Source organism: Triturus cristatus, chromosome 7 (genome assembly GCF_964204655.1).
Source record: "Triturus cristatus chromosome 7, aTriCri1.1, whole genome shotgun sequence".
NCBI classification, from domain to species: Eukaryota; Metazoa; Chordata; class Amphibia; order Caudata; family Salamandridae; genus Triturus; species Triturus cristatus.
In genome coordinates, this window is record NC_140590.1 from 1,685,095,239 (window position 1) to 1,685,122,401 (window position 27,163).

General features: G+C 48.3%; 1 protein-coding gene across 2 annotated transcripts in view; it reads left to right on the forward strand.

The window, feature by feature from the left end:
• Positions 1–27,163, forward strand: part of COPS7A (COP9 signalosome subunit 7A) — a 99,139-nt gene that overhangs the window by 11,418 nt on the left and 60,558 nt on the right. The window contains exons 2-3 of one of the 2 annotated variants that reach the window (XM_085619833.1): positions 6,319–6,502; positions 6,862–6,937. In XM_085619833.1, the coding sequence (XP_085475959.1) occupies positions 6,329–6,502; positions 6,862–6,937 (250 nt within the window). In that variant the 5' untranslated portion in view covers positions 6,319–6,328. The remainder of the gene's footprint in view (positions 1–6,318; positions 6,503–6,861; positions 6,938–27,163) is intronic. The other variant, XM_085619834.1, reaches the window with a different exon arrangement.

A 27,163-nucleotide genomic window follows, 5' to 3' on the forward strand; every position in this document is an offset into this window, starting at 1 on the left:
TATGTTACTGATGTTTCCCTGGTACTTCTGGCCTTTTCAGGGGCTTGCTGAGTGACAGTTCTCCCCCTTTCCCGAGTTGCTATTTATGCAATTAGCTAATCTAATTGAAGATGCTATCCTGCTAGCGTCTGCTGCCCACCTATCCTTCAACCGTTGCCAATGGAATACACTCTGTGAATACATGGGTATCCTCACAGTACAGGCACAGTTAGTCCAAAGGTGGCTTAACTCGTAAAAGGACAATGGTAAGTAGATCTCAATCACTGTATAAGCTCCTTTGAGTTTCATTTAATTGTTGTTGTGTTTTGTTCACATTCTGCTGCCTTAAAGGAATAGTGAGTTTTTTGTAATAATACTTGTGCCCCCGCTCGACATGCTGACACCTTGCCAAGAGGACAGGCTCCTCATTTTATGACCCCTGGTATAGGCTGTCCTCTTTCCGCAGACCACAGCGGCCATTTTATGTCAGCATGTTACTGGTTGTCTTTTTTGAAGGGGGGCACTGATTCTCTTACCTATTATTCTGCTCCTCCAAAGCGGCACTTCTCTTCTCCATATCTGGGACACATTGTCACAATCTCTACCTCACTGCTTGTGATGACACCAGCAGTTTTCAGGATGTTGACCTCCTCTGTTCATGATGTGTTTCTTTGTCACCGTACTCCTTTTCCTTTAATTCCCCCATTGTCTTTTCATGGTTTCATAGCTGTCTATAATCAAGTATTTCCATAAAGGGTGTGGGTACATATATTTTCTCAGCTGAGACCTGATTTTGCTTTGAATACTCCCAAGAAGAAGCATTCCTGGAATTCCTGGCACTAAGCAGCGTTTCACTCCACAGTTAAACTCGTGGTCACCTGAACCAAAGGAAAGATCATAGAATCCAGCCAAGAGTTCAGAAAGTCTCAGGGTGTTGCTGCTTTCATGTTGACTTTCATGGTTAATCCATTTTCTGGAGCAATATGTGTGCATTTTCTGTGCACAGGCTAGAAGCCTTGTAAAATAGCATATACTGTAAATTTGCTTGTTTGTAAGATTAACATTTAGGTCATAGATTTGTAGAATAGCTCAGTACATTTAATACTTTTGCTGCTGATATCGCACCATTAAAGAGCTACATGTAACCTGTAGTCCATATGCTGAGAAGCTTGAACATAATGTTATTCGTGTACTTGCATATTTAGAAACACCTTACATTGTTACACAGTCTATAAAGACCTATACTTCTTGCACGCAGAGCTTGAGAGGGACCAAGACACAAATCATAGTTTGTATTTTTAGGTCAATCCTAGGCAGCGCACTTGCTCTGTCTTCGAGACATGCGGTAATCACTCTATGGGCTTTGAACACGCCTAGTGATTTTAATTGGTCGTTTCCTTTGGCTTTTGAAATTCCTTTGCTGTTGTTGGTGACTGTTCATATTTGTCCCACCTTTTGGCTGTTTATCTTTAAGTATGGCGGCCGAGCCTTTCTTTTGTTCTGGACGACGTGGCTCGTCCACCTCCTATTTTAATTAATTTTCAAGAGACTTTAAATTATTATCACTCAGCGTTGCGCCTATTTCAGGAGCGCCGCTCTTTATCTACTTGTTTGATCTTTTGAACCGTCCTTGTTTTTTATTTCTTTCCCCCTCCTGCTACTCCTTAGGAGCCCTCCCCCGACTCTGAGCACAAACACAGCAATTCCCTCCCTTTCAGTGTGCATCGAGTACAGCAGCAAGAGGCTCGGGCACCCGCTCCGGATCACTTTCACGGTGCTTGGCCACTCACTGGTATGACTTTACTGTGCTCCAAGTGACTGCACCGCTCTGGTGCTCAGGAGGTTGTGTGCCTATGTGCTGCTGCGCGCGGAGCAGCTGTGGCAGGGTGGTTGTCAGAGGAGTCTGGGAAACCTGAGCAGCCTGAGCTTAGCTGCTCTTTTATGTGTGCAGCCATGACATCTGCCGGACCAAATGGGGTCTCTGGACTGGAGGGCAGGTGGGGCGCTTTAACAAGCTTACTCTCGAGGCAAGAATGACTCAGCATCTTCCAAAGTGTCTGGTGTACTAGGCGTTGGTAATCTGGAGGAGAAACCAATTTCCCAGCAGTGAAAACATCTTGTACCCGCTGTTGAAGTCGACAGCCACACAGTCAGCAAACACTAGGAGTGTTAAGGGGTTGTTTTGGTGGGCGCAGCAGGAAAAAACAGTTAGCTGCCGTCCTGGGTTAATCAACAATTACAGGCCCTGAAAACAACAAATGGCACCTGGTCCATGTGAGCCAGAGACCGCAGCCTGCCTGTTGTCTGTTTTTTGTGATGCTCCAATATCCACATGGCCTAAGAAGCTGGCACTGGTTTCAGCTTGGTTTATGAATGCACGTGGAGACAACCACCACTATGAGTTGACCACGCATAGAGCTCGTTACTGCATATAGCAGGCCAAAGCTTGCTGGCTACGTGCTCTTGTGAGCCCCATGGGTCCGTCTGGAAGTTTCAGTGGAATCTCACGAGCTCCCATTTCAGCAGCCTGCTGGAGATGGGCTTGTGTTGGAACGTAACACTGCTACGAAGCCTCGCTCAGCTGCTGCACCATTACCGATACCCTATTCCTCCTTACTGTGCTTCAGTGAAAATAATGCGATCTTTACTTTCACCCTTCTCCTACTCAGATATGCCTAGTGCAGCTCCTCTCCTGTTGGCCAGTCTGCTCTACTCAAGATTTGATTTTGCTTAATTGCCCCCTCTTGTCCTATCTTCTGCTCACTCTTTGATAATCCCTTTTCTTAGTTAGCGTCTCCTTTCTTAGACTCGGCCTAACTTCTTTCTTGTGTGCCATTGCCCACTTCCCCTGCTCACTTGTCTGGCGGGCTGTCGCATAATTAGTGAGCCGTTCTAGTTCTTAGCTGGTACAATTACCATCCCCCCCCCCATAGTACCTGTCTCCTCCTCACACTCCCTCCTTGTGCCTCACGCTGCTCTTCTCCTCACTCTGTCCTATTGCCTCATGCTGCTCTTCTCCTCCTCACTCTTTCCTTGTGCCTCACGCTGCTTTTCTCCTCCCTCTCCTTCCTTGTGCCCTACACTGCTCTTCTCCTCACTCTCCTTCCTTGTGCCGTACCCAGCTCTTCTCCTCACTCTCCTTCCTTGTCCCTCACGCTGCTCTTCTCATTACTCTCCTTACTTGTGTGTCACGCTGCTCTTCTCCTCCTGACTCTTTTCTTATGCTTCATACTGCTCCTTTCCACACTCTGCTACCTTGTGCCTCATTCTAATCTTCTCCTCGCTCTGCTTCCTTGTTCCCAAAGTTGTTCTTCTCCTCGTTCTCCTTCCTTGTTTCTAAAGCTGTTCTTTTCCTCACTCTCCTTCTTGTTCCTAAAGCTGCTCTTCACCTTGCCTCCTGTGACTAACTGCTCTATTCTCACTCTGCTTCCTTGTTTCGAAAGCTACTCAACTTACAATTCCAATCCAACCCACATAATTCCACTACATACCACATAAATACATTCCAGAACACATGGGTAAACAACATTGTCATTTACAACTCGAATAGCTAATTCAAGCAAATGCAAGACCTATTGCATTTCCAGTGCTTGTTACAACTTTTGGACTGACATGCTGCATGTCCTTGCTCTGGCTGTGATGGGCATCTGTCTGAGTTTAGCATCAAGATATTACATTCCATCCACTGCAGGAATGGCGTGGGAACCGGACGTATGTAGTGTAATTTATTAACATATCGCTTATTACCCCAACAAGGCACTATACCAAAGAATATATTACATAGTAGTTTTTGGTTTCAGGATTTTATCTGTTGTAGAGAAGGGAGTTTACCTGGAAAGACCTTACATATCAAAGTCGAGTTGGAGTTTAACTTAGCAGTGCAACATCTGGGGTCCATTTATCAACTCTTGGCACTGAGATTGAATCACTGAAGTGATGCAAACCTGCACAAAGTATTGAATTTGGGATTCACTTATGTTTTGCGCTGGAAAGTAGCCCTCAGATTTAAAAAAAAAAGTAGAGCTGTGTTCCAGGGATCATACTTGGGCTGTGCTATGCAGGGACCCATAGATGTTGATGCAAATCCCTATCTACTGACATTGGTAGACAGCCATCAGCACCAAGAATTTACACCACCTCGAGGTAGGGATAACGTTAGGAAAAGGTTTTCTTTAATCAAAACTTTTTCTAATCAGCACCAAGAATTTACACCACCTCGAGGCAGGGATAACATTAGGGAAAGGTTTTCTTTAATCAAGACGTTTTCTAATTTTGCCTGTGTGCTGTACTGTACAGCACACCTAAGAAGTTAGAAAAGTGTTAAACTATGTCCAAGCATCATATTTTGTACTGAAGTACACAACCTATGTTTGACATTATAGGCTAGAACTTGTATGTTAGCTAAAGTGTACCAGCTGTCTCCGGGAGAGAGAAAAACAGCTCCATACGTTACATATGGTGCTGTTCTGCCCTCTCCCTTACACATAACTGTGGATGTTGATCTGCGTTGCATGAATTCTTTGTAAATTTGCCCCCTGGTTCACCTTGCTGACAAAGTGAAACTACAGTGGGGTTTGTAAAATGTAGTCCATATGACACAAATACAATATGCCAGTACAGCTTTAACATTGTATTTATACTTGTCAGTTTCTTTTGGAACATATTTTATAATAAAAATGATATGTACTGGCAGACCATAGAGGTTAGACTGACTGTCACTGAATGCAACCATTCTGACTCTGTCCTATCTGACCCCCGCCACCTTGATCCTCTGCCCCATGCACCTTCACTTTCGATCCCGCCTCCACGGCCTCCCTATTTGAGGGCTCCCACAGTTATGTTTTTCTGGTTCTAGCACTAGTTCCATCTGTGATCCCTTGACTAGAGTTGCGGCTCCTCCGCTAAGGTGGAGGAGCGTCGCCCCACTGCTTTTAAGCAGTGTCACTAAAGGAAAAATAAAATGATTATAACTCCTAAGTTATTTCGTTTTATTTTTCCCTTGTTTGCAACAGCTTTGCTGGCGCGATGGGGCAGGCTGCTCTGCTCTGCTGACAGAGCAGGGGAGGAATGGTTTGCACTTCCTTTAGTGCGCATGAATGTTTGGCCGGCCCTCTGGGACTGGACAAACATTCAAGCGCACTTTGCATGATCTCCATGTAGGCTGCATTAGAGTCTCCATGGAGAACATACCCAGCCTACCATTCTCTGGCTGTGCGCCGATCCAAGGCGCAGCGTTGTGATTGGTTATCCGGAGGCTGGGAGCCGGGTGCGTCCTGCTTCCTGCCCTGGAAGCAGGGTAGAGGACTGAAAGGAGGAGGAGGAGGAAGCGACGATGGCGGGCGGCAGACAGGTAAGTGTGTATTTTTTTTATTTCATTCCCTACTCTTCCACCGCCTCCAAATGCCAGCCGCCACTACATACCACTCCTCTCAGCAATGTCAGACAAAAGGAGCAGCTGATTGCCTTTTTATTGTGCCAGCCCCCATTTAATAGAAAGTTGGAGAGCACCCCCTGATGCCATACAGGCCCTGCAGTATGCTTCCCGGTGTCCGCACACTGCACTGTGGCACAGTAAGATTCAGGACACCGTAATAATCTAAGTGCCCGGCTTGCCTCTCGAATCCAGCACAGAAATAACTTCTGGATGACACAGTGAGACACCCACTTGAATTCTTTCATGCTCCATATGTTGTTACCCAGCAGATATTTATTTTCTTATCGGGAGGAGGGAAATCAAATTGATAAAGTTTGTCACACAAGTCCACAAATGCAAAATGTAATTGTATTATTTAACGAAAGGGATTTGTCTACTAGCACCGAGAAACTGTGTGGTGGTAACTTAACCATATTTAAAATATCCTTCACTTACGGACTTTTCACACTTGCTTCATCAAAACTGCGGAAAAAATGTTTAACCAATTCGTCAGATAAATGGTGTTTGGCTTTTGCCTTTATTATAAAATTCTGTTCAGGAGTTTATCAAAATATTTAGCATAACTGATTTCCTTCTCGCATAAATCTCCCTGTACTAACAGTTGTACATGAAAGATAGTATCCACTCTCTTTAAATGAAAGCATATCGTAAATCGCTTCACATTTATTTTTAAAGTAAATGATTATTATTGTTGCAATCCTTCTAGTCAGTTTGCCGGATACCTTATTGAAGCATCTTTATCGCCAAAAGTGGTCCACTACACATGCCTAGCGCCAGCATTAAGTTCACCTTTGACCTGGTTCACGTTCACAGAACTGTTCGATTTTGTGACTTTTGAAGTGTTCTAATCTGCATTTATGTGATTTCTGTCCCATTGGCCTAACCTTCCTTTCATCTCCTCCCAGTAGTCTTGGCATGATGGAAGAAATGACGACTGAGGTGAGGGTGACCAATACGAACCAAGAGCAGTTCCTACTGCTGGCCAAGTCTGCGAAGGGGTCCGCCCTAGCTGCCCTCATCTCGCAGGTCCTGGAGGCGCCCGGGGTCTATGTTTTTGGAGAGCTCCTTGACATGCAGAATGTGAAAGAGGTGAGGAGGCGCTCTGCTGTTCCGGTACTATACATTGCTGCTAGAGCACCTCGACCCTCACCTGTAACATTTCCTGCTATTTCACTGTGGAGAAACAACACACAGGTTTGCCAAAAGTCCATAGTTGTAACCTATGACACTCCTTCATTTCCAATATTGCACATTAAACGAGACTGCGTCTGTGCACCTCCATCCCAACTTGTAGCTCTCCATGTTCTTTTATAGTGAGACCCAAAGCTGTGCCAATGCAACTTCTTCCTAAACTATAACATTGTCTGGTATTCCAGTACATCGGTGCTACTCTGTTATTATTTTCAAAGCTCTGGAATAATTTCAATGCTTTTGTTGACTTTTTGCAGCTGGCATCTGGGGATCACGCTGCCACCTTCAAGCTCCTAACAGTCTTTGCCTATGGGACGTACTGTGATTACATGGGTATGCATTAACTTTTTAAAATTTCACTCGGAGATAAGCAGTAGCACCTATAAATGTGAAATGAATTAAATAAATAGGTTCCAACATAGGTAATAGCTCATTATAGATACATTATTGACAATGTGTTCCAAGTGCGTTTGACTTCGATTTGGTGTGAGTAATTCTGCACATTAATGAACTAAAAAAGTAGTTAGAGACAAGACAATATTGAGTCAGTAATTACTTTTAAAGAATACTCCTGCAGAATGTCGTTTCATTTAGTCTAGCGAAATCAGTCTTTGTGCTATGTAGTCTCAAGTGTTAATTTGTTTAATACAGAATTTGATTGATGGTACACTAACAAATTATCATTGGTAAATCAGTAAACATGTTAGTTATCCTAAAACCAATACTGGATTGTCTAGTGGTTCAGTTTAATGTGCTCTTGGACCTCGGTGTCGGTGGTCTTCAAATGCTAATTTGTTGGCTGTAAAATTATAGCCTGGTGGTGTAATTCAAGATCCCGAGTTTTAACATGGACGGTTTACCCTATAGATATTGGTCTCCGTTTCCTCGAATGGCTCACTCTAGAGCACTCAAACATTAGTGTTGTTCACATAGAAGAATGCACATTGACAGATTGACCCCATGTGACAATATATTCAATAAAAGTGGTTTTGAGACTTGTCGAGTAGGTAATTAAAACAGTCTTTATTGCACACCTAGGGAGTAATCATTTATGCTTGCTTTTGTGTTAGTTCCTCCTCTCTCGCACCCTGTGATTTTGTGCCTAGAGTAGCAATTGTCAGTAGTCTTGTAAGTAATTTAAAGATCTAATGGATGAAATAGTGTAGGCTAAACATATGCCCCTCCTGACTGTAGTATTATATACATTTGTGTCCCATTAGTGGTATCACCCCTCCCCCTATTAGTAGTGTGTCATGTTTCCTAATTTTCTGTTTATATTTAACTATTCTTAGTTGGGTTGTCTGAAGCTTTCTGATTCAGTGTTCACTGTACAAGTAGATTTTGTAGTAGTAGTTAGTGCTTTTTTTAGAGCCTCTTTTTAGTCCTTACCTTCATAGATCCAACACCTGCCTCAAGTATTCTCAACTAATAAATAACACAAACATTGACTTCGTTTTCTTCAAGTGTACAAAACTCACCTCACTGTCCTTCATATTGCACATCCACCAATGAATTGAAGCATCCAATTTTCAACCAAGAGGTCACCTCAAAAGCAAGTATCAAGATGCTGTCTTTATTAGATACAGATCCTTTCCCAAGTCCACGCCATGATTGATGCCTCGCATCGCAAGCTCAGACTCTGTGTATGGGCCTCCACATCAAACCATCCTGTAAAGGAGATGTTTGTATCGTGGCCATAATTCGATCCAGGCTGGATTATCCATGTTGAATCTGCACCTGCCAGCGAGAAGAAAAATGACTTCGTGCTCTCAGGTCTGTGCCAAGACTGCGGTCAGATCAGCAGAAACCTTGGGTGACACATCAGCTGACCTTAAGCCAAATAGGAATATATGATTACACTAAAATCCATTATAATGTTGAGGCATTATAGATTCACTGCATCTCAATTTGAAGAACATTTTTAAATCTTAATGACAAAATGCAATAACAAAAATCAACTTTCAAAGCAACTACGACAAGAGTCAAGGAACTTTTATTTTTAGCAGGACTACCTATGCAGATAATGAAATGGCAACTATAGTGCATTATATGAAACCATATTAACCATTCACCCAGCCTGAATTTACTCACTAAAGGATCTGTGCACAAGATCTTGTATACAAAACTCATTGTCTGGTTTATTTTACTCTTCACATCTTTAAGATTCCCATTGTTGCTAGTATATACTTTGTACATCTGTGCATGCTAGTTAGTAGAAATGCAAAATTGAGGAAAGATGGTGTCTCTTAGATTCCTAGAAAGGTATGTTTCACTTACTAGTTCCCGTCTATCAAATACATCCAGGCAGCATGAATTTGGCTTTGTTGCATCTCTTGAATATTTATGGTGTTTTCACGTCCCATAAAATCAATAATCCACTGAGTGGGATGCCAAAGGGGCAGTTAAGGAGTACAGGTGTTTGGGTGGAAAAATGTACTAATTTTATAACTTATTATTGCTGATATATAACTGAAACTTTGCAGGTTGAAGTATTTGAATTTAACAGTTTGATGAAAGGTGCTCACTTTAAAATGTTTATACATCTTAAATGTTTTCAGACTGCTGTTGAGAAAATAGGTAATCAGAACTATTGCTACAGTATTTAACATCTTTATAGAGATTAAAATCAAGTGTTACAAAATCCTTCTCTGTAAAGTGGTGTGTGGTGACCTTGGTAAGGGATGTGGACTTTGGGATTCCAGATTCTTATAAGTATCACCACACCTTTAATCAAGCCCTCAATAATATTTGAGCCAAAACCATAACTTGGGTTCCTCGGTGAATATATATAGCTGCAAGAGTAAGTTTGCAGTATATGTACTGGAATGAACATCTAAAAAGAGGTATGTGGGCAGTACCATTCACAAAGTCCATGTCAGGATATTGCAAAACCTCAGGGCAGTAGCTAATGACGATCAAAGCTATCCAGTAGCCAGGCACATAAACCAATTTCATCAAGGTAATTTCAAGGATTTTACATACTTTGTAATTGACACTGTCCCTAAAAGCCCACGGGGTGGTAATAGACTGCTACTACTGAGAAGGTTGGAGTCAAGGTACATACTTATGTTGGACACACAAATCCCTGATGGCTTAACTCGGATGAGGAGTTATCAGTACATCTTTAGCAGTAGAGTGTTGTTCTCTCCTGTTTCCAAAGTTTGGATGACTGGAATCCACTGTATATAGTGTTGCATACTTGTTTAGTTTTATTTAAATTTTGTTTATATTAAGTTGAATTGTTTATGAATGCAATAGCACAGTGATATGACCTGTTGTCATGACGAGTTGATCTTACTCCATCTAGAGTGGCTACTAATTTTCGGCACCCCGATGGCTGCCATATAAATATTTATAGTAAGGGGTATCCAAGCCCACTTGGGCCAGATTGTTAGTTTGAATTACTTTATCAGGACTTTGAGTGCATTCAACGCTGTCATGGCTGCTCATAAGGAGCGTTACCCATCAAGTCCAATGTACAATAACTTTATAAACAAATCCGGTTTCCCACTATGGGTAAATATTCTGATTCAACAATGATAACAGGGCGCCGACTTGCACTTGAAAATTATCTCGCGTAGGGTGTACTTGTGATATATCAGACCGTCAGTAATATAATTCTACTTTTGGCACACCAATGGCTGTTAGAAATGCACAATAAGGGGTATTACAGCCCACATGGGCTAAATGTTTGAGATAAGATATATATTATCTACTGGCGGTCGTCAGTAGATAGTTATAGTTAGGACCGTGTTTCCATAGGAAATCTGAAAATTCTATTTTGAATAACTTTGGCGCCGGTTGACGGATCCTCGCAAAATTTTAAAAACTAATGGGACGCTCCGCTCAGCTCCTACCCTGGAAGTCTCGGGGTGATTCGTCAAGCGGGGGCTGAGAAAAAAGGGGGGTCCCAAAACTCGTTTTCCCCATGCATTTTCCCATAGGACATTTAGTCGAAGGTACAGCCCGAACGGCTGAACAGAATTACTTGAAATTTGGCAAAGAGGTAGTCCTCAGGTCAGGGATGTGCCTTTTGCATTTATGGTGTCAATCTGTTCAGTAGTTCCTGAGAAAATTGCAGTTAAAAGTACATCAATATCTATGTGCGCGCACGGTGCCGTGCGCGAGCGTAATTCTGATTGGTGGTTACATGTCAGTCAACATTCGAATCGGTCGAAATCAGGAAGTGTTGTCCGCCATTTTGTGTGTGACAGTGAAAAAGAAAGGTGGAGAACGTGGAAAGGGGGCAGGGTACAGAGTTCCTGACCCCCTAGCTTTTGTCAGGGGGTCCCTGAAGGACCATGAAGGGTGAAAAAAATATTTTATTTCTTTTAAAAAAAATCGCAGGGTGCGCGCATCGTGCGAGCACCGTCGCGAGGTGCGCGCACGGCGGAAAAAAATAATTTAAAAAATAGAATTAAAAATCAAATTTAAGTGTTTAGATGTTAGGTGGCTCTAAAAAGAGCCGTTGTGTTAATTGAGGAACAGAGGAACAAAAAAATGAAAAAAATTATAGGGTGCCGCATGTGTGCTGCTGTATCTTGCTCTCTATTAGGGGAATGCTGGTGTCCCCATAAGAGAGATGAGCATTGCACGCATTGCACCGTATATGCACCCTCTTGAACAGAGGGTGTATATCCAGAGGAACAGAAGCAGGTGAAGCTGCCGCCGCAGATGAAGTGCTCTGCTGAGCTGCCGATGATGTGCTCGGCTGAGCTGCTGCGGATGTGCTCGGCTGAGCTGCTGGAGGGTTTTCTCTAGCAGCTCGAGCATAAGCCACAGGATGTACATCTCTAACGTGCCTGATCATAGTGAAGATACTAAAAGAGTATTTCTTTTTAGGATCTCCTCTTGATAAGTCACCACCACAAATAGTGCAGGTGACTTTTGGAGCATTCACCTTCTTCTGCCCCTCTGGAAAAGTGAAAAATTGCCATATAAAAGAGTTTTTCTGTTTCCTCTGTCTCTGTGGCACAAGGGTCTCCTGCTCACTCCCAGAAGATGACTGCTGCTCTGCCATTCTCAAGTACTGGAGTACTGGAAAAGCTGCTCAGCTCCTTCTCCCAGGGAATCAGAAGTAATAATTAGGGGAGTGGGTGTGGTGTTGGAAGTTTCTGGAACTGAAACTACTATAAACCAATGAAAAGTGTTGTTTCTAAATCACATGACATGCCGTGCGCGCACGGTGCGCGTACGGAGCACGCACGCATGCGCACACGGAGCACGCACGACGTACGCATGCGCACACGGAGCACGTACGCATGCTTAAAAAAAACTAAAAACAAATTAAGTGTTTATAAGTTTATAGAAGATATTAACTATGCTGTTCAACTCTATTCAAATTTTTTTAAAAAACGGAGCCATTCCATATTACAGGATAAAGTTAATCTATAACTATATATATATATATATATATATATATATATATATATATATAGGTAGCTTATTGTAAAATAAATATTTAAAAAATATAATAATACATTCATAAATTAGCATTTAAAAAACCTTGCAAATTCTCTTAAAAAACCATAGGTTTCACACACGTTATAGTTATGAATTAGCATTTAAAAAACCTTGCAAATTCACTGAAAAAACCATAGGTTTCACACACGTTATAGTTAGGAATTAGCATTTAAAAAACCTTGCAAATTCACTGAAAAAAACATAGGTTTCACACATGTTATAGTTAGCTGGACATTTCACTCGTAAAAAAACAATGAAATTCCCCCGTTATAGTTAGTTCAGCTAACTATAACTCGCGCGCCCGCAATCCACTGCTGATGACGTCACATATTACATCACTCATGACATGGTCAGTGACATCACTCATGATATCACTAATGACATCTCAAATTACATCACTGATGACATCACTGATGACGTCATCCATGTGATAAATTACCACATCTCCTCACACCCTAATATAACCTTTGATACACCGACTCAAAATTTCAGAGTTCCATTCTCAAAACCATACATACTGCAATACCAATAACTACATACCCACTTATTAACTCTTAGGTCTACATACACCTCCACTCATTCACCTGTACCGTCACTCATACTTACAGTCACTCCATACAAAACTATCATATGCATTTATACACCTATATAGACACTCACACACTACCAATCATCCATAGAGGTACTCTCACACCTACTCAGTCATGCAAATAATCACACTCCCATTTACTCACCTATGCGGTTATACACATTCAAGTTCACTTACTCATAAAAATAGTATCACATTCTTACGCTTTTATCCAATCATTGATACAAGCACACACTCATCCATAAAGTCACTCTCACAATCACACACTCTCACATCTACCCACTTATATACTCTTACACGCATATATACTGCCTTTCACATATGTAGTTAGTCACAAATGTACCAGGCCTCAATGCTGACAATACATGTTATCAATAGATCCATGAATAAATAAATAATAAATACATGTATAAATGGCAAGTTACAATAAAATATATATGTTGGAAACAGCCCCACTCCCACTCCGCAGGGTGGTGGTGGACCTTCCCAACACAATGGGGTAGCTTGGCTCGAGTGGTCAGGACACAGGCACCGTGCTAAGCATACAATATACCCATACAATAACCATGCGTGCATCCGTTCCAAAAACGACTCTACACCGTAAAAATTATGAAAATATTCTTTCTTTATCTTTTTCTCTTAGTTGCTGATTGGAAAAATAAATAGGTCAATCACAATATACAAGTTTCAATTAGTGCAGGTCAAATAAATATTGGCTGTTTGATGAAATAAATAGGGGTGATCATAAATAACAGGGCATAAATACAAGTGCAATATATACAGACAATTAAATACTTTGAGGCAATAAATACTGTACCAATAAATATTGTACACCAACAAGTCCTGTGGACCTATAAATATAGTGCAGCAATAAATAGATAAAAATTCAATAAATACAGTATCCCCAATAAATAATTAAAAGTATACCGCAACCCTCATATAATCAGATGACACTTCACTTCTTAAGGGCTGATTTGGCCCAGGCACAGCTTGTAGGGTTGTGGAAGGCTTGAGGGGGGAGGCTACTCCCTGGCTGGGACAAGGCTGAGGCCTAAACTGAGGTAGATCAAAGGGGGGAATACCAATGCCCTGGCTTCCCGTCTCCACACAACCTCTCTAGGTCAGTCCCAGTTCACCCCAGGCACAGTCAGGTGGGTTTCAGCACCTCCCTAGCCCCTTAGAGCAGTCTCTCAGGTCTCCACAGGGCCTTAGGCGCCCTCTACTCCACTTACTGCCCTTTTTCTGATGTTCCGACGCCGCTGGAGTCGTGTCGACGCCGTGAGGCGGTTCCGGTTCGGTCTCGGCGGCCTCGGCACAATGTCAGTTCTTTGACGACGCCGGTAGGCGGTTCCGGTCCGATGTCGGCGGCCTCGGTTCGATCTCTACCTCCGATTCGACGACGTCGGGCAGTCTCTTCACGATGTCGACTTCGGGCGGCTCCGGTCCGATGGCGCTCTCGGCTCCGATGACGTCGGCCGGCCTGGCCTCGATGTCGACTTCCGGCGACTCCGGGGTGCGATCCTCACCCCCGACCTCCGGTGCTGCTCCTCTCAGGTTCCGGGCGACTCCGGAGTGCGATCCTCACTCCCGACCTCCGGTTCACCTCTACCTCGGTCTCCGACGACTCCGGAGGGCGGACTTCACTCCTCCGATGACGCCGCTCGCTCGACCTCGGTTCACTTCCTCCTCGACCTCTGGTATTCCTCTCGACCCCCGTCGGCGCCCTCTCACGACCTCAGGCGGCTCCGGGTACGACGTCTGCTACTTCAGTCAGCGCCGCTTCTCCACCTCGGGCTCCAGGTCTTCAGGCTACTCGACGCCGGACTCCAGGGAAACCAGTTCTCAGGTCAGAATCTTGCTGTTTTCTTGGTTCTAAGGCCTGTTCCTGCTGTCCAGGTCCTTAGGATGGTTTTCTTCTGTCTTCTTCCCACACAGGGCTATAGGCTGGGATCCATCAGTAGGGACAAGTATCAAGGGTGGGTTTATGGACCCCACTCCAGGCACAAGTTTCCACCCCTGCTGCTTCACTCCTTCCTCCTTCACTGTTGTGCTCCTCTCTCTTCACCAGTCAGGTGCCAACTGCCAACTTCAACTGCCAACACTCTCTCTTAACTCCCCAACATTCCAAACCGCCTCCAACTGTCACAGGGTTCTGGAATGTTCTGGAAGGTGCTGGTAGGTTCCAGTGGATGCTGGTGATGTCACAGGTGGCCACCATTTTGTGCTTCAGGCCCTCAGACAGAAGTTTCAGGGGTAGCTAAAATGGCTCCCTGAATCTGTAGCAACACGAAAAAGTCTGGTGGTTCCCAAAAAGGAAAAATTCAAACAGGGTTTGAGGCAAAAGTGGGACAAAATAAATAATGATGAGGAGGGACCACCCAAAGGGCTGACAGGTCTAACACGCGTCCCCCCCAGCTGAAAGTGGGGAGAGCTACCCAACCCCTTGGGAGTTCTCATCACTAAGGCGGAAATACCTTGAGAGACCGTCTGCATTGGCGTGGTCCACTCCAGGCCGATGTTCCACCTGGAAGTCCATCCCCTGTAGGGAAATAGACCACCTCAACAACTTGGGATTCTCCCCCTTCATTTGCATCAGCCAACGAAGGGGTCTGTGGTCGGTCTGAACAAGGAAGTGCGAGCCAAACAGGTATGGCCGCAACTTCTTCAGAGCCCATACCACTGCAAAGGCTTCACGCTCTATTGCACTCCACTTCTGTTCCCTGGGAAGTAGTCTCCTGGATAGGAAGACCACGGGTTGATCCAGGCCCTCTTCGTTGAGTTGCGATAACACTGCCCCAATGCCATGTTCTGATGCATCTGTCTGGACAATGAACTTCTTGGAAAAGTCTGGGGCCCTTAAGACCGGGGCCTCGCACATGGCTTTCTTCAATTTCTCAAAGGCTTGCTGACAAGCCTCCGTCCAGACTACCCGTCGAGGTTGTTTCTTGGACGTGAGCTCCGTGAGAGGGGCTACGATGGTACCGTACCCCTTCACGAAGCGGCGATAGTATCCCGTGAGGCCCAAAAATGCTCGGACCTCAGTCTGTGTCTTGGGGGGTTCCCAGGCCATGATGGCCTCGATCTTCGCCTGGAGGGGTTGCACCGTTCCCCTACCCACCAAGTGTCCAAGGTACACTACCGACCCCTGCCCGATCTGGCACTTGCTGGCCTTGATCGTCAATCCAGCTTGTCTCAGGGCCTGGAGAACAGCTTGCAGGTGACGCAAGTGATCCTCCCAGCTGTTACTGAAGACGGCTATGTCATCCAGATAAGCAGCAGAGAAACTCTCCATTCCGGTGAGGATCTGGTTTACCAGGCGCTGAAACGTGGCAGGCGCGTTCTTGAGCCCAAAGGGCATCACACAGAACTGGTAGTGGCCATTGGGCGTGGAGAAGGCTGACCTTTCCCTTGCTCCATCAGTCAAAGAGATCTGCCAGTACCCAGAAGTAAGGTCAAAGGTACTTAGATATTGGGCAGCTCCCAGCCGGTCAATCAATTCATCCGCCCTAGGGATCGGATGAGCATCAGTTTTTGTCACTGAATTCAGTCCCCGGTAGTCCACACAGAACCTCAGTTCTGGTTGGGCACCCGGTGGTGCAGCTTTCGGTACTAACACCACCGGACTAGACCAGGGGCTGCTAGAAGGTTCAATCACTCCTAGCTCCAGCATCTTAGTGACTTCACTATGAATGCTGGCCTTCACCTTGTCTGACATCCGGTAGATCTTGGACTTCACAGGTGGGCTGTCTCCTGTGTCCACGTCATGGACGCACAGGTGAGTCCTACCCGGGACAAGGGAGAACAACGAAGAGTACTGCCCCAGGACCTGGCGACAGTCCTCCTGCTGTTCAGGAGTTAGAGATGGGGAGAGAATCACTCCCTCCACCGACCCATCCTTTTCTTGAGACGCAAACAGATCAGGGAGAGGCTCGCTTTCCACGTCCTCTCCTCCGTCAGTCACCATCATCAAGATGACTTCGGGCCTCTCGTGGTGGGGTTTGAGGCGGTTGGCATGCAGCACCCGCAGGGGCTGACGAGGGGTCTTCAGGTCCACCAAGTAGGTAGCCTTACCCTTCTTCTCCAACACCTCAAAGGGTCCTGACCAGCGATCCTGGAGGGCACTAAGCTCTCCGGGTTCGATCACCCACACCTTCTGGCCAGGCTCCAACTCCACCGGGTGAGCGTTGTGGTCATACCACGCCTTCATCACTGCTTGGCTGGCTTCCAAGTTGTCAGAAGCTTGCTTCCACAACTTAGCCATTTGGCTCCGGAAGGCCAGCATGTAGCTCACCACATCCTGGGGGAGCTTTCTGGGAGTTCTTTCCCATCCGTCTCTCACCAGGTTGAGAGGTCCACGTACAGGGTGCCCATACAGAAGCTCGAAGGGGCTGAAGCCCACTCCCTTCTGTGGCACTTCCCTGTAAGAAAAAAGTAAACAGGGTAGGAGGACGTCCCATTTCCTCCGCAGGCTTTCAGGCAGACTTCTGATCATGCCCTTCAAGGTTTTATTAAACCTCTCCACCAGACCATTTGTCTGGGGGTGGTAAGGAGTGGTGAACCGGTATGTCACTCCACACTCCTTCCACATTGCCCGCATATACGCTGACATGAAGTTGGTCCCCCTGTCGGACACAACTTCCTTGGGAAAACCCACTCGGGTAAAGATTCCCATCAGGGCCCTTGCCACAACAGGTGCTGTTATGGTCCTCAGAGGTATTGCCTCTGGGTACCGTGTGGCATGATCCACCAGAACCAGGATAAACCTGTGACCAGCTGTAGTTGGCGGATCTAATGGACCCACAATGTCGATGCCCACCCTTTCAAAGGGGGTGCTAACGACAGGAAGTGGTTCCAGGGGAGCTTTCAGCTTCACCCCTGTTTTCCCACTGGCTTGGCAAGACACACATGTCCGGCAGTAGGTATCGGACGACACTTTCATCTGAGGCCAATAAAAGTGTGGGACAAGACGGGCGAAGGTCTTGTCTTGCCCCAGGTGTCCTGCCAATGGTATCTCGTGAGCCAACTCCAAAAGGAAGGCTCGATAACGTTGAGGAACTACCAAGGCTCGTGACGATCCATGTAGGGGTGCCTTGGGTTCACTGTAGAGGAGGCCATCCTCCCAGTAAACACTGTAGTTCCCTTCAACGTTCCCTGCTGCCTGGGCTTCGGCCTGTCGCCTCAGCCCCTCAAGGGTAGGGCACTCCCTCTGGCCCTGGCAGAATTCCTCCCTGGACGGGCCTCCCTCCACGTGCCACTCGGCCGGGATGGGTAGGTCCTCCAGGTTGGTAACGTCCCCCTCCGCAGACTCCTGGTCCACCACCTCCGGTGGCCTATCCGTCCTACGGGGTGGAGACGCCGAGGCAGGCTCCTCCTGTCCTCGGTTCTTCCCTTGACTGGCAGCTGGCTGGGCCTTTGTTCCAGGCTCCAGCCGGAATGAACTCCCTCTTCGGGTAGTCTCGGACCTTGTGCTAACACAGGCCCAGTCAGGTGTACCCAGCATCTCGGTGTGAGTCCGGTATTCCACCTCCTTCCAAGCGTTGTGCTCCATGTCATTGCCCAGCAGACAATCGACTGGCACGGCAGGGCTTACGGCAACTCGAAGTGAACCTGCAACCCCCCCCCCATTCAAAGGGAACCTCGGCCACTGGATAGTGACCTGTTCTGCCGTCAGCCATCGCGGCTGGGTGGAGTACATCGGGAATTACCTGCTCTGGAGACACCAGTTGGCTACGCACCATAGTCATACTGGCTCCTGTCTCTCTCAGAGCCTCCCCTCTTTGGCCGTTGATGGTGATCTACTGCCCATACTTTGCGGTATTTGCAGGCACCTGGATCTTAGGAACCATCTCCCGTTCTCCCAGGGACACTAAAGTGACACCCGCCCACTCCCTTCCCTTAGTTAAGGGCATCTCCTCCCCGAGCACTACACTAGCTACTCCGGGGGGCTTTCCTCCAGTGGGAGGGGGTGATCGTTTCTGACACTTCGGATCTCCTTTATAGTGTCCAACGCCACCGCACTCGTAGCAATGGACAACCCTTGGCTGCTGACTCTGGCCAGGATTAGGGTTTCTGGGTGGGTTAGCCTTAGAGGTGAATCCTGTTCCCTTCCCTTGGAAGTTATTTTGGGGGCCTTTGGAGAACTCCTTTTTCTTTTCCCCTCCTTCTTTCTTCTGGGGGGCGCCCTGTCCGGCCCTTTGAGTATCCCCTCCAGTCCCCCTTGTGGACACCCGGGTACTAGCCCAAATGTCCGCCTCCTCAGCAAGCTTCCGGGGACTGGTCAGCTTGCTATCCACCAGGTGTTGCCGCAGTTCAGGGAAACATTTCTCGAGTAGGTGTTCCTTCAGTACTAGGTCAAACAGCTCCTCGTAGTTCCTTACTTCACTGCCCTGAATCCAACCTTCCAGTGCCTTCTTTGCATAGTCCAGGAAGTCCACCCAATTCTGTGTGCCCAGCTTGTGACTACCCCTGAACTTCTGTCTGTACTTTTCAGGTGTTAGTCCAAACTTTCTGATGAGCGCCAGTTTCATGGTGGGGTAATGGGTCTGCTCATCCTCTTCGAGGGCCAATAAAGCATCCCTACCAGCTGGAGGCATGTACTTATACAATCCCCCTCCCCAGTACTTCACTGGAACCCCATGGGCCCTCAACGAGACCTCATAGGCTGCTAGCCACTTGGCGATGTCGTCACCTGCCCCATAGCTAGCTACTATGTCCTTTGGCAGGTAAGGTTTGGATTCCCTGGTGACCTCTTGGTTTTGGCTGCCACCATTAGGAACAGGTTGTGCCCCTATTCTTAGGATCTGAAGCTCTATCTCTTTCAGTCTTATCTCATGAGCCATCCTCTCTTTCTCCGTCTCATGAGCCAACCTCTGTTCCTCCTTCTCCTTCTCCAGCTTTGCTAAATCCCATGTGAGCTGTCTTTTCTCTCTCCGATCTGCTAACTCCACGCTGGATAAGCCCCCGCTAGAGACAGTGCTGCCCTTCCTAGAAAGTGTCCTGGGCCCTGCTGACAGGTTCCCCACCTCAGGTTGGTACATCTCAGCCCCCTCGGGGTTAGGCTCTCCATCCCTGTCTTCCTCCTCAGCCTTGCTTTCTCGGCGTGCCTCCCCCCAAGCCCTTAAGCTGGTTTGGAGTGCACCCTTCTTTGCTCCTGGGGGACAGTACACCCCCTCCCGCTGGCAAAACTCCCTGAGTTGGGCCACAGTGTACGTTTCTAAATCTTCCAGTACAAACTCCATCTTGCCCACTCAGGTTAGAGGACAGGTTTTGTGCAGTAACAATGCAGGGGGGTACCTTTAGTAATACCTCCTCCCACCACCAGAGTAAATTTGAAAAAAACAAAAACCCACAATTAGGAAGGCCGCTTTGAGAAAACTCCCGGTGTAGGCCTATGGACTACCCACAGTTATTGTTGAGTATATGTAGGCACAGCTCTATCCCACCGCTGAACACCAATTTATGTTGGAAACAGCCCCACTCCCACTCCGCAGGGTGGTGGTGGACCTTCCCAACACAATGGGGTAGCTTGGCTCGAGTGGTCAGGACACAGGCACCGTGCTAAGCATACAATATACCCATACAATAACCATGCGTGCATCCGTTCCAAAAACGACTCTACACCGTAAAAATTATGAAAATATTCTTTCTTTATCTTTTTCTCTTAGTTGCTGATTGGAAAAATAAATAGGTCAATCACAATATACAAGTTTCAATTAGTGCAGGTCAAATAAATATTGGCTGTTTGATGAAATAAATAGGGGTGATCATAAATAACAGGGCATAAATACAAGTGCAATATATACAGACAATTAAATACTTTGAGGCAATAAATACTGTACCAATAAATATTGTACACCAACAAGTCCTGTGGACCTATAAATATAGTGCAGCAATAAATAGATAAAAATTCAATAAATACAGTATCCCCAATAAATAATTAAAAGTATACCGCAACCCTCATATAATCAGATGACACTTCACTTCTTAAGGGCTGATTTGGCCCAGGCACAGCTTGTAGGGTTGTGGAAGGCTTGAGGGGGGAGGCTACTCCCTGGCTGGGACAAGGCTGAGGCCTAAACTGAGGTAGATCAAAGGGGGGAATACCAATGCCCTGGCTTCCCGTCTCCACACAACCTCTCTAGGTCAGTCCCAGTTCACCCCAGGCACAGTCAGGTGGGTTTCAGCACCTCCCTAGCCCCTTAGAGCAGTCTCTCAGGTCTCCACAGGGCCTTAGGCGCCCTCTACTCCACTTACTGCCCTTTTTCTGATGTTCCGACGCCGCTGGAGTCGTGTCGACGCCGTGAGGCGGTTCCGGTTCGGTCTCGGCGGCCTCGGCACAATGTCAGTTCTTTGACGACGCCGGTAGGCGGTTCCGGTCCGATGTCGGCGGCCTCGGTTCGATCTCTACCTCCGATTCGACGACGTCGGGCAGTCTCTTCACGATGTCGACTTCGGGCGGCTCCGGTCCGATGGCGCTCTCGGCTCCGATGACGTCGGCCGGCCTGGCCTCGATGTCGACTTCCGGCGACTCCGGGGTGCGATCCTCACCCCCGACCTCCGGTGCTCCTCCTCTCAGGTTCCGGGCGACTCCGGAGTGCGATCCTCACTCCCGACCTCCGGTTCACCTCTACCTCGGTCTCCGACGACTCCGGAGGGCGGACTTCACTCCTCCGATGACGCCGCTCGCTCGACCTCGGTTCACTTCCTCCTCGACCTCTGGTATTCCTCTCGACCCCCGTCGGCGCCCTCTCACGACCTCAGGCGGCTCCGGGTACGACGTCTGCTACTTCAGTCAGCGCCGCTTCTCCACCTCGGGCTCCAGGTCTTCAGGCTACTCGACGCCGGACTCCAGGGAAACCAGTTCTCAGGTCAGAATCTTGCTGTTTTCTTGGTTCTAAGGCCTGTTCCTGCTGTCCAGGTCCTTAGGATGGTTTTCTTCTGTCTTCTTCCCACACAGGGCTATAGGCTGGGATCCATCAGTAGGGACAAGTATCAAGGGTGGGTTTATGGACCCCACTCCAGGCACAAGTTTCCACCCCTGCTGCTTCACTCCTTCCTCCTTCACTGTTGTGCTCCTCTCTCTTCACCAGTCAGGTGCCAACTGCCAACTTCAACTGCCAACACTCTCTCTTAACTCCCCAACATTCCAAACCGCCTCCAACTGTCACAGGGTTCTGGAATGTTCTGGAAGGTGCTGGTAGGTTCCAGTGGATGCTGGTGATGTCACAGGTGGCCACCATTTTGTGCTTCAGGCCCTCAGACAGAAGTTTCAGGGGTAGCTAAAATGGCTCCCTGAATCTGTAGCAACACGAAAAAGTCTGGTGGTTCCCAAAAAGGAAAAATTCAAACAGGGTTTGAGGCAAAAGTGGGACAAAATAAATAATGATGAGGAGGGACCACCCAAAGGGCTGACAGGTCTAACACGCGTCCCCCCCAGCTGAAAGTGGGGAGAGCTACCCAACCCCTTGGGAGTTCTCATCACTAAGGCGGAAATACCTTGAGAGACCGTCTGCATTGGCGTGGTCCACTCCAGGCCGATGTTCCACCTGGAAGTCCATCCCCTGTAGGGAAATAGACCACCTCAACAACTTGGGATTCTCCCCCTTCATTTGCATCAGCCAACGAAGGGGTCTGTGGTCGGTCTGAACAAGGAAGTGCGAGCCAAACAGGTATGGCCGCAACTTCTTCAGAGCCCATACCACTGCAAAGGCTTCACGCTCTATTGCACTCCACTTCTGTTCCCTGGGAAGTAGTCTCCTGGATAGGAAGACCACGGGTTGATCCAGGCCCTCTTCGTTGAGTTGCGATAACACTGCCCCAATGCCATGTTCTGATGCATCTGTCTGGACAATGAACTTCTTGGAAAAGTCTGGGGCCCTTAAGACCGGGGCCTCGCACATGGCTTTCTTCAATTTCTCAAAGGCTTGCTGACAAGCCTCCGTCCAGACTACCCGTCGAGGTTGTTTCTTGGACGTGAGCTCCGTGAGAGGGGCTACGATGGTACCGTACCCCTTCACGAAGCGGCGATAGTATCCCGTGAGGCCCAAAAATGCTCGGACCTCAGTCTGTGTCTTGGGGGGTTCCCAGGCCATGATGGCCTCGATCTTCGCCTGGAGGGGTTGCACCGTTCCCCTACCCACCAAGTGTCCAAGGTACACTACCGACCCCTGCCCGATCTGGCACTTGCTGGCCTTGATCGTCAATCCAGCTTGTCTCAGGGCCTGGAGAACAGCTTGCAGGTGACGCAAGTGATCCTCCCAGCTGTTACTGAAGACGGCTATGTCATCCAGATAAGCAGCAGAGAAACTCTCCATTCCGGTGAGGATCTGGTTTACCAGGCGCTGAAACGTGGCAGGCGCGTTCTTGAGCCCAAAGGGCATCACACAGAACTGGTAGTGGCCATTGGGCGTGGAGAAGGCTGACCTTTCCCTTGCTCCATCAGTCAAAGAGATCTGCCAGTACCCAGAAGTAAGGTCAAAGGTACTTAGATATTGGGCAGCTCCCAGCCGGTCAATCAATTCATCCGCCCTAGGGATCGGATGAGCATCAGTTTTTGTCACTGAATTCAGTCCCCGGTAGTCCACACAGAACCTCAGTTCTGGTTGGGCACCCGGTGGTGCAGCTTTCGGTACTAACACCACCGGACTAGACCAGGGGCTGCTAGAAGGTTCAATCACTCCTAGCTCCAGCATCTTAGTGACTTCACTATGAATGCTGGCCTTCACCTTGTCTGACATCCGGTAGATCTTGGACTTCACAGGTGGGCTGTCTCCTGTGTCCACGTCATGGACGCACAGGTGAGTCCTACCCGGGACAAGGGAGAACAACGAAGAGTACTGCCCCAGGACCTGGCGACAGTCCTCCTGCTGTTCAGGAGTTAGAGATGGGGAGAGAATCACTCCCTCCACCGACCCATCCTTTTCTTGAGACGCAAACAGATCAGGGAGAGGCTCGCTTTCCACGTCCTCTCCTCCGTCAGTCACCATCATCAAGATGACTTCGGGCCTCTCGTGGTGGGGTTTGAGGCGGTTGGCATGCAGCACCCGCAGGGGCTGACGAGGGGTCTTCAGGTCCACCAAGTAGGTAGCCTTACCCTTCTTCTCCAACACCTCAAAGGGTCCTGACCAGCGATCCTGGAGGGCACTAAGCTCTCCGGGTTCGATCACCCACACCTTCTGGCCAGGCTCCAACTCCACCGGGTGAGCGTTGTGGTCATACCACGCCTTCATCACTGCTTGGCTGGCTTCCAAGTTGTCAGAAGCTTGCTTCCACAACTTAGCCATTTGGCTCCGGAAGGCCAGCATGTAGCTCACCACATCCTGGGGGAGCTTTCTGGGAGTTCTTTCCCATCCGTCTCTCACCAGGTTGAGAGGTCCACGTACAGGGTGCCCATACAGAAGCTCGAAGGGGCTGAAGCCCACTCCCTTCTGTGGCACTTCCCTGTAAGAAAAAAGTAAACGGGGTAGGAGGACGTCCCATTTCCTCCGCAGGCTTTCAGGCAGACTTCTGATCATGCCCTTCAAGGTTTTATTAAACCTCTCCACCAGACCATTTGTCTGGGGGTGGTAAGGAGTGGTGAACCGGTATGTCACTCCACACTCCTTCCACATTGCCCGCATATACGCTGACATGAAGTTGGTCCCCCTGTCGGACACAACTTCCTTGGGAAAACCCACTCGGGTAAAGATTCCCATCAGGGCCCTTGCCACAACAGGTGCTGTTATGGTCCTCAGAGGTATTGCCTCTGGGTACCGTGTGGCATGATCCACCAGAACCAGGATAAACCTGTGACCAGCTGTAGTTGGCGGATCTAATGGACCCACAATGTCGATGCCCACCCTTTCAAAGGGGGTGCTAACGACAGGAAGTGGTTCCAGGGGAGCTTTCAGCTTCACCCCTGTTTTCCCACTGGCTTGGCAAGACACACATGTCCGGCAGTAGGTATCGGACGACACTTTCATCTGAGGCCAATAAAAGTGTGGGACAAGACGGGCGAAGGTCTTGTCTTGCCCCAGGTGTCCTGCCAATGGTATCTCGTGAGCCAACTCCAAAAGGAAGGCTCGATAACGTTGAGGAACTACCAAGGCTCGTGACGATCCATGTAGGGGTGCCTTGGGTTCACTGTAGAGGAGGCCATCCTCCCAGTAAACACTGTAGTTCCCTTCAACGTTCCCTGCTGCCTGGGCTTCGGCCTGTCGCCTCAGCCCCTCAAGGGTAGGGCACTCCCTCTGGCCCTGGCAGAATTCCTCCCTGGACGGGCCTCCCTCCACGTGCCACTCGGCCGGGATGGGTAGGTCCTCCAGGTTGGTAACGTCCCCCTCCGCAGACTCCTGGTCCACCACCTCCGGTGGCCTATCCGTCCTACGGGGTGGAGACGCCGAGGCAGGCTCCTCCTGTCCTCGGTTCTTCCCTTGACTGGCAGCTGGCTGGGCCTTTGTTCCAGGCTCCAGCCGGAATGAACTCCCTCTTCGGGTAGTCTCGGACCTTGTGCTAACACAGGCCCAGTCAGGTGTACCCAGCATCTCGGTGTGAGTCCGGTATTCCACCTCCTTCCAAGCGTTGTGCTCCATGTCATTGCCCAGCAGACAATCGACTGGCACGGCAGGGCTTACGGCAACTCGAAGTGAACCTGCAACCCCCCCCCATTCAAAGGGAACCTCGGCCACTGGATAGTGACCTGTTCTGCCGTCAGCCATCGCGGCTGGGTGGAGTACATCGGGAATTACCTGCTCTGGAGACACCAGTTGGCTACGCACCATAGTCATACTGGCTCCTGTGTCTCTCAGAGCCTCCCCTCTTTGGCCGTTGATGGTGATCCACTGCCCATACTTTGCGGTATTTGCGGGCACCTGGATCTTAGGAACCATCTCCCGTTCTCCCAGGGACACTAAAGTGACACCCGCCCACTCCCTTCCCTTAGTTAAGGGCATCTCCTCCCCGAGCACTACACTAGCTACTCCGGGGGGCTTTCCTCCAGTGGGAGGGGGTGATCGTTTCTGACACTTCGGATCTCCTTTATAGTGTCCAACGCCACCGCACTCGTAGCAATGGACAACCCTTGGCTGCTGACTCTGGCCAGGATTAGGGTTTCTGGGTGGGTTAGCCTTAGAGGTGAATCCTGTTCCCTTCCCTTGGAAGTTATTTTGGGGGCCTTTGGAGAACTCCTTTTTCTTTTCCCCTCCTTCTTTCTTCTGGGGGGCGCCCTGTCCGGCCCTTTGAGTATCCCCTCCAGTCCCCCTTGTGGACACCCGGGTACTAGCCCAAATGTCCGCCTCCTCAGCAAGCTTCCGGGGACTGGTCAGCTTGCTATCCACCAGGTGTTGCCGCAGTTCAGGGAAACATTTCTCGAGTAGGTGTTCCTTCAGTACTAGGTCAAACAGCTCCTCGTAGTTCCTTACTTCACTGCCCTGAATCCAACCTTCCAGTGCCTTCTTTGCATAGTCCAGGAAGTCCACCCAATTCTGTGTGCCCAGCTTGTGACTACCCCTGAACTTCTGTCTGTACTTTTCAGGTGTTAGTCCAAACTTTCTGATGAGCGCCAGTTTCATGGTGGGGTAATGGGTCTGCTCATCCTCTTCGAGGGCCAATAAAGCATCCCTACCAGCTGGAGGCATGTACTTATACAATCCCCCTCCCCAGTACTTCACTGGAACCCCATGGGCCCTCAACGAGACCTCATAGGCTGCTAGCCACTTGGCGATGTCGTCACCTGCCCCATAGCTAGCTACTATGTCCTTTGGCAGGTAAGGTTTGGATTCCCTGGTGACCTCTTGGTTTTGGCTGCCACCATTAGGAACAGGTTGTGCCCCTATTCTTAGGATCTGAAGCTCTATCTCTTTCAGTCTTATCTCATGAGCCATCCTCTCTTTCTCCGTCTCATGAGCCAACCTCTGTTCCTCCTTCTCCTTCTCCAGCTTTGCTAAATCCCATGTGAGCTGTCTTTTCTCTCTCCGATCTGCTAACTCCACGCTGGATAAGCCCCCGCTAGAGACAGTGCTGCCCTTCCTAGAAAGTGTCCTGGGCCCTGCTGACAGGTTCCCCACCTCAGGTTGGTACATCTCAGCCCCCTCGGGGTTAGGCTCTCCATCCCTGTCTTCCTCCTCAGCCTTGCTTTCTCGGCGTGCCTCCCCCCAAGCCCTTAAGCTGGTTTGGAGTGCACCCTTCTTTGCTCCTGGGGGACAGTACACCCCCTCCCGCTGGCAAAACTCCCTGAGTTGGGCCACAGTGTACGTTTCTAAATCTTCCAGTACAAACTCCATCTTGCCCACTCAGGTTAGAGGACAGGTTTTGTGCAGTAACAATGCAGGGGGGTACCTTTAGTAATACCTCCTCCCACCACCAGAGTAAATTTGAAAAAAACAAAAACCCACAATTAGGAAGGCCGCTTTGAGAAAACTCCCGGTGTAGGCCTATGGACTACCCACAGTTATTGTTGAGTATATGTAGGCACAGCTCTATCCCACCGCTGAACACCAATTTATGTTGGAAACAGCCCCACTCCCACTCCG